The sequence below is a fragment of the Scylla paramamosain genome, chromosome 10 (assembly GCF_035594125.1).
Source record: "Scylla paramamosain isolate STU-SP2022 chromosome 10, ASM3559412v1, whole genome shotgun sequence".
Classification (NCBI taxonomy): Eukaryota; Metazoa; Arthropoda; class Malacostraca; order Decapoda; family Portunidae; genus Scylla; species Scylla paramamosain.
Genome location: NC_087160.1, coordinates 6,047,501 through 6,056,508, shown reverse-complemented (window position 1 = coordinate 6,056,508; position 9,008 = coordinate 6,047,501). Strand labels below are relative to the sequence as shown.

Sequence of the window (9,008 nt, the reverse complement as noted above, 5' to 3'; positions counted from 1 at the left end):
TCAATGCATTGCTAATGTATTCACAAGTACGTCTGTTGCTGAACAGACTTTGCATTCTGTAGGTCAAGGGCACATTTCTCTGTCAAAAAGACAATGGAACACTATAACTGGCACACTTTACATCCTACTTTAGCACTAAATTTTATGATCAGTGACATAATGGAATACTATAAACAGCTTGGTTTCATTCCAGTTCATCCAGGCTGGTCCCGTCATATGCAAATTTATTCATTCCTTGACAACAAGTTGAATATTTTGGAATACATAGTAAAAGGAGAGGGTTATTTTTAATGCATAAACTCACCAGCATGAAATTAAATATTCTTTGGCTTTCAGTCATAATGCTACAGTCCTAGCCACTAGCTTTCACTATTCTCTGTTGTGACTATAAGATAAACTATGTTAAAAGGCTTAAACATTTCAATCAGTTCAATGTAATACTGTTGGTACTGTTGAGGATCTGGAATGTTTCTGTACCTTTTTTGAAGGTGATATTTTGGATATAACAAGATCTGCCTGCTTGAACACACATCTCATACATCTTGCTCTAAGGATTAGGTATATATATATATATATATATATATATATATATATATATATATATATATATATATATATATATATATATATATATATATATATATATATATATATATATATATATATATATATATATATTACACATCTCATACATCTTGCTCTGAGGATTAGGTATATATATATATATATATATATATATATATATATATATATATATATATATATATATATATATATATATATATATATATATATATATATATATATATATATATGCCTACAATACATTCAGATGAAAACACCTTATACACAAAATTTGGTCAGATCCATTAATCAATTTACTGACACCCTTAACCATATTAGGAGGGACCAGAAGCGTATTGAGTAGAATTGCAATATTTACTTATATATATATATATATATATATATATATATATATATATATATATATATATATATATATATATATATATATATATATATATATATATATATATATATATATATATATATTCTTATTAAGGAATCCAGCTAATGGCTCAAAAAATTGCAAAACAAAAAAGCCCATTTCATTGCTGCTCCCTATATATACATATACTCATATGCAGCACACTATAACAACATGCATAGATTCAATGCCATCTAATCAACACGTGAAGGAAAATCTTACACAAAAAAGACACACTGAATATCAATCTAAGGAACTCTGTATTGAGTTTTATTTAAAAATTTTGAAGTAGTCCTATTGTACTTGGTGAGGATTTTAGATACAAGAAAAAAGGTTCAGTTGTAAACCATTATTTCCCACAACACAGTGGGTGGAGAGATCACTGTCTTAACATATATACTCACTTTTAAAAGGCCATGATCATTCAACAGTTTTAATTAAATGGCAGCCCTCAACATCTGTGGGATGGTTACATTCAGAAAGGCAACACAAACTTTACAGTCCAACCAAGGGGTGTAGTCCGTCCATAAAGCTGCGTAGAGTTTGTTGCTATGGGTCGGTTATCAGTGACAAATAAAAAAAATATATGCTCATGATTAGTGGACACAACCAGGAAGAGTCTGTATGGCTATTGGTTGTCTGCTACCTGTCAATGTCACTTCATTCATACTGATTAAGTAGCTTACTTACCTTTCTCCACTCCATACCTCTCAATTCTGTAGACTGCACTATACTTGTAGTGTTCATAAATGGTATAAACATGTTGAAAAAGAATACCAGAAGAAAGCACTAAGTTTGCTACACTGCAATCCAATGAAAAATCCTTTTTTTATTAGCTGTCTGCCCTACAAGTGGGAGATGGCTGATTCATTATGTGTACATCTAGCAGTTGTGTACAATTTGCTACGCATGAGAAAATTACATAATACTGTCTGTGCAACTTCAGCTCCTGTAGGTAAAGAATATCCTGCTGCTCATTTACTAGCACAATTTTGCTATTTTACATGTGAATAAATAAATAAATAAATTATTCATATATACAATATGTATATATATACTTTAATAAGATTACTGAATTCTTGTTTTACCTATTTCTTTACTGCTGAACTATAAATAGTTGTACCATCACTATGAATACTTAAGTGGTATGGAATTATAACAACTGACTTTTACCGTGAATGTTACATCTAGTAATGTTGAGGGCCACCTGAATATTGTATATATATATATATATATATATATATATATATATATATATATATATATATATATATATATATATATATATATATATATATATATATATATATATATATATATATATATATATATATATATATATATATATATATATATATGATTTTTTTTTTTGATGAAAGACTAATATACTAATGTTACCCAAGAAAATAGTAAACTCTGGATAGAATTTGAATATCAATATAGTTAACCATTCCTATGTTAAGTAAGAAGTCTAAATACATTAATAGACCACTGTCACTATACAGCAGCTCTTATACCTACCAACTAGCTATTAAATAAAATAAAATAAAATATTAACTGCTACAGACACATGAAATAAATATATCCTGAGATTAAGTTTATCAGAACAATGTGAGTAAACTTTCAGTTTAGAGAGTAAAACAAAACACAAGAATGTGACCGTTCGGCCGAACCTACACAAAGTGGTGACTTTGGGGAATTCCAGCAAAATTTCTATTATAATTCTTTTTCCTGTTGTAAACAAACCATATTGATAAGCATCACAAAGCGGTGCACACATCAAAACTGTATGTTTGAAGAAAATTCAGCTCTGTTTATCAGAGTACTACTTGGTGTTGCTATTACAAAACTTTTACCAAGATCCCTTTGAAATCATGTGACACAAATGATATACACAAGTGATAAGGTCATGAGCTAGCATAGAGCAAAATCTGACTTAATTTCAAGAGTGATTCACATGAGTGTCTCCTGAACACTGTCAGAAGTGCACCAGCCAGTGTTCCTCAGTTGAGGTATTGAGGAGCTGCTACTGGCAGAACCTCAGCATTATACACAGTAATGTCTGTTTCATTGGACTTTATGTTTCAGTTGTCCTGTACCTTTCCTAGTACTATTCTGTTATATACTCACTTGTAACATTAAGATTTCCAATGCAAAACCAATCATTATAATTTATACCAGACATAGCAATCCATGAGCATTGTAACACTAAGCTGTGTCAGGAGTTAATGGACACACTAACACCTCATACTCATATGGTTGGGACGAGATTGTGAAGATCCCCGAGACCTCATCACTCCCTCACTTGCTGAAGCTACCCGGACGGGAAAAGACGTAGTCCGCTTGGCAGAACTGTAAAATAATTTTTGTATTAAGAAAAAAATAAGCAAAGCTTATGATGCTGCATATGTAGAGAGCCAAACTTGATATTTTATTTAATACTTAATTTGTCAGCTTGACAAAGAAAAGTATATTTGTTATTTACAGTACTGAATAATATCGGATGCAAATCTAATCTTTGCCCATATTAAGTGTAACAGTGTGTTCTAAAGGTCAATCTTTTGAGTATATTATAATTTGACTAGAAAAACTTTTAATCTTGAAATATTGCAAAAGGAGGCAATACATTCCTCAAAACCCAACATCCACTTCCAATATTTTTAGTGACAAGGGGACCGTCCGGTGAAATTCAAATGCAATGGACTCAAAGCATGAATTTCAGTTACTATACCACAGGTACGCTATGTATATGGTAATCCCTGCATGAAATGAATAAATAAGTAAATAAATAAATAAATAGATAAATAAATAAATAAAATAATAATAATTATGATAGATTTTGATTGGCCAAAATGATCATGATTAAAGTACAACAGATAGAGAGATTTGTCTCTCCTAGCCAATATTTCAACCTATTTTAGGTAATGTTATGTACCCTTGCAGTAGCAGAATTAGATGAGGAAATGTACATAAGTGATAGTGATGGTGCCTGACTGAGGAGATAAAGCCATCTCTGATACAAGTAATTAGACTGAAACACTTATCAGCACTCATGAGGGATGAAAGCTATACTTGCAACTTTCAAAACAGTATATAGATTTAGTGTCCAGTTCTTTGTAGCTGGTGAAAGATATTGATAAACTTGATTGAATATCTTAACCGAGTGAGTGAGTCAGTTAATTGACACATCACTCAATTCTGGGCAATGAAGGGCCAAATTTCATCCTCATCTTGAGTTTACAGAAAATGTCTGTTGGACAGTGTGGAGCAGGAACAGACAATGGAAGTCATGGAACATAAGCAGAAGGACTGCTGTGTAACACTCCCATCAAACAGTGGTTAATATCCTGCTCCTGGAGGGGTCATGTGCATGATGCACTCCAGATAACCCTATATAATATCTATGCTATCAACTCATGACATTCATAACTAAAGCAACAGAAATCAAATAGTCTTCTGAGATATAAGCCTTCACAAATTTCTAAGCATCTTAAAAGATTTTAACCTCAATTCATAGTCAGTTTTCAATTTATGCTACTTATACTCATATTCATATAACTGGGAAAACTGACATTAATGAGATGATTAGATTCAAATATGAAAGAATAGAGAATGAACACTTGAAGACTGTTATATAACATGGAATCTTGTAAATTAACATTGTAACAATCTGTCTGCAGCTAACAAAACATTTATGTTTAATAAAGTTTAGATGCTTGTGTCTCCTGTTATGATGTGAATCAACATAAAAAGTCAAGTTTGAGTAAAATATTATCACAAAAAAAGAAGGGAAAAAAAAAATCCATAAAGCTGACAAGTCAGTCAAAAATGTGTTGGTCCTTGAGTTACTGAAGGCCAAACAGCACAAAAACAACTCACAGCTTCAAGTACTGCACTGTATACAAAACGTTCAGTAAGCGGACGGTCCCCTTAGTAACACATGCCTTCAAAAATGTCTACAATATTATTTCACTAATTTATGTGTACGTCAAAACATTAAATCTTGCCTTATGTTTTTATTCATACATTAATTTACCTGACAGATATCTTCTACATTTACATAAAGATTTAAGGAAGGAATTAATAACAACCTAAGATTACATTATAAATAGCAAAACTTATATATTCAATTGTTACCTCATATATATATATATATATATATATATATATATATATATATATATATATATATATATATATATATATATATATATATATATATATATATATATATATATATATATATATATATATATATATATTATAGTTATGAAATCATCATTTCAGTTTAGATGTATTTAAGTCATGGAATGATTTAAACAGAATGATGAGAACACTGTGAAGATTAGTAAAGGCAATGAGGAGAATTAAACATGCAGAGGAAAACAATTACTAATGCCTAGCTCACACAAACTCTGACCCAGGGAGGTTCTAGTCTCAATTGTTCAATCTATATACAAGGGTTAGGAAAAGGTTATGGAGAACATCACTGGGCCAGTCTGCTGGCAGAGAGTGGGGAATGAGCAAGCATCAAGTGCAACCCAGTCATCTTTAGCCTTAAAATACACAGACATAAAAAAATAAGCGCTGTGCAATCTAGACAGCAAGATTGTTGAACCCTGCACATACTGCCCATACTATCTGCTGCCAAATCATTCTTTGCGATTCGAAGACACTTTTTGGGCTGCCCAGTATCTGCAAGAGATCATTTACACTAAATCTAGAGGTTCTGCATAGCATGTGGCAGTGGCTGTACACTAAGCACCGCTCTGCAGGTAATGTGGTGGTCTAATAACCTCTTCAAAGTCTAATTTTGTACACTGAAAATATTTGCCATGTCTGTACACTTAATTCATAAGGACACAGATTACAATTTTGCCCACAACTGTAAACAATTATCAATATCACAATAGTTTCATTCAGATGAGACATCCATTGAAATATGAGGATTTTATGAAGAAATTCTTGATACAAAAATTGTACAAATTAGACAATGATAAAGATAGTAAAGTAAAAAAAGAAAGAAAGAAAAAAACTACATTAAATCAATTATATATATACCCACCTCTAAGAGTAATGCATTCTGAAAAATCTTGAACTATTTATAGTAAGCTTTCTTTCTTTTCTTTTTTTTTTTAGCCTGAAGGTATAATTATTATTACCATTAATGGTTGTAACTAGAAAGCTCCAGTTTACACACTTACTTTTCTTAAAGTAAAATTAAAGTCAACGGAATTCAACACAATTAAATATATATTAACTGTCTTACAATTTATAGCCAGGTTTCTTCTTTTAATTAATTACTTGTTCATTGTATAATTTTCTGCCACAATTTAGCTATTGTGCTTGTTCATGAATGTTCCACACTGTCTACTTAGATCATCACTCTCAAAAATACTTGATATTTTTATTGTTGACTGTATATTGCATATACCCTTATTCTAAAACAAAAATTGAATTATAACAATTAATAAAAAAACATCAAGAGATGGAGAATGAGGCACCGAGAGGAATGGAGAATGCAAGAATTAACTATTGGGACAGAAGCATGTGGGTGTGGATGTTCTCTTGTGGGAGTACCGAGTAACAAGCTTCAGCACTTAAAGATATAATATAAAATAATTCATGAAGCAATACTATTTCATATCACATTCACTGCACTGGCTAACAGCTGATGGGGAGTGAGGTGGTGTTGATGAAAGAGTATTTATGAATGTTGGTCACTGATGACAATGACCAAGAGGGAAAGTATGATAAAGAATAAGAGGAAAGGAGTAATGAGATGAAAACACTGAGTTCTTCCAGCTTCTTAATTTCTAAATCAATGCTTAATGTTCTTCTCCAATGTTATTATGGGGTATCATTTCTGTCTCCCATACTCAGGCTTAAGGACCACACCATGGAGCAGGTAGCATGCTCCAGATATTCTCTCTCTCTCTCTCTCTCTCTCTCTCTCTCTCTCTCTCTCTCTCTCTCTCTCTCTCTCTCTCTCTCTCTCTCTCTCTCTCTCTCTCTCTCTCTCTCTCTCTCTCTCTCTCTCTCTCTCTCTCTCTCTATATATATATATATATATATATATATATATATATATATATATATATATATATATATATATATATATATATATATATATATATATATATATATATATATATATATTATTATTATTATTATTATTATTTATTATCCTCCTTCTGAAGCCAGTTGCAAGAGCACTAAGACATGCAGTAACTCTCACTGCCATTACACACACATCACTTCACCAACAAGAGGAGCAGGACAAGCACAACCACTGCTTCCACCTTTCTCATTTGCTGGATCTCCAGGATCCTTGTGGAGTGCAATTTTCTCCTGTGACATGTATTAATTTATTCTTTGGTGTGTGTGTGTGTGTGTGTGTGTGTGTGTGTGTGTGTGTGTGTGTGTGTGTGTGTGTGTGTGTGTGTGTGTGTGTGTATTTACCTAATTGTAATTTACAGGGCCTGAGCTATGCTCATGTGGTCCCATCTCCATATCTACACTTGTCCAGTTTTTCCTGAAAGTTGTGCACATTTGTTGCCAATACTACATCCTCACTTAGCTTGTTCCAAACTTCTATATTTCTGTGTGGGAAACTATATATTTTTTTATGTTATTCAAGCATCTTCCTTTTCTTAGTTTTTTGCTGCGTCCTCATGTGTAACTGGTATTTCCTACTTCTCTTAGCAGCAGTTTCTCATTATCTATTTCTTCCACTCTACTCCACAGTTTACAAATTACTATTAAATTTCCTCTTTCTCTTCTCTGAATATCTTTTCTACATGCTTCTCCGACTGTTGACTATCCTGTATTATCACTCCCAGATCTTTCTCTTCTTGTACTTTTATTATTTCCTCATTTGCCATTTTACATGCCCATTTTGGTCTCTTTTCACTTTCTTCCATCTCCATTACATGGTATTTCTTCACATTAAATTCCATCTCCCATTTATTATTCCAATCCCAGATTTTATTCAAATCTTCTTTTAGAATTTCAGTCTTTGTTGTGTCTAAATTTATAAAACATTTTTTGTACACATTTTCCATACCATTTATCATTCTATAGATGTTTATTAAATCTCTCTCTCTCTCCTATTTTCAAGGGTAAGAATTTCCAACATTCTTAATCTCTTCATAAGTCAACTTACTCAACTCCAGAACCATCTTAGTGACTGCTCTTTGTACTCTTTCTAATTTCATAATATTCCTCTTTGCATGAGGAGACCACACCACTGCCACATATTCCAATCTTGATCTTATCATGGAAATCAACAACCTTTTTATCATTCCTTTATCCAAGTATGAGAATGCCACTCTTACTCTTTTTAACAAATTCATCATCTCTCCAGTAATTTTACCAATGTGTCTGTCCAGTAACTGTTACTCCCAAATCCACTTCCTCTTTTGACTTCTTTAACTTCACACTTTCCATCTCATAATGATACTGTATTCTTTTCTTACTCTTACCAAACTCCATTACTTAACATTTACTAAAGTTGAATTCCATTTGCCATTTCCATTTGTCAAGATTTACTCCATCTATTTATCTTATTTAAATAATCTTGCAGTACCATACAGTCATTTATATTTTCTACCCTTCTCATCAGCTTAGCATCATCTGCAAATAAGTTCATATAACTATCTATTTCTTCATTTATGTCATTCACATATATTACAAACATTATCAATCCCAACACTGACCCCTGTGTGTGTGAGTGTGTGTGTGTGTGTGTGTGTGTGTGTGTGTGTGTGTGTGTGTGTGTGTGTGTGTGTGTGTGTGTGTGTGTGTGTGTGTGTGTGTGTGTGTGTATTTACTTAGTTGTATTTACCTAGTTGTGTTTTACAGGACAAGAGCTATGCTCGTGCTGTCCTGTCTCCATATCTATAAGCATCCAGCTTAACTTTAAATTCATGAATATTTGTTACTTGTATCACTGTTTCATCTAAGTTGTTCCATATTTCTATGCATCTATTTGGGAAACCATATTTCTTGATATTTTTTC

The 9,008-nt window shown here is 31.9% G+C and overlaps 1 protein-coding gene across 12 annotated transcripts in view; it reads right to left on the bottom strand.

The window, feature by feature from the left end:
* Positions 1 to 1,229: 1,229 nt before the first annotated feature.
* The window catches only part of LOC135104171 (protein retinal degeneration B-like), a 159,132-nt gene continuing 151,353 nt past the window's right edge, over positions 1,230 to 9,008 (bottom strand). For 11 of the 12 annotated variants that reach the window (XM_064011261.1, XM_064011262.1, XM_064011259.1 and 8 more), the window contains one exon: positions 1,230 to 3,340. In XM_064011261.1, coding sequence (XP_063867331.1) covers positions 3,226 to 3,340 — 115 coding nt within the window. In that variant the 3' untranslated portion in view covers positions 1,230 to 3,225. Of the gene's footprint in view, positions 3,341 to 5,617; positions 5,684 to 9,008 lie in introns of all 12 variants that reach the window. The other variant, XM_064011268.1, reaches the window with a different exon arrangement.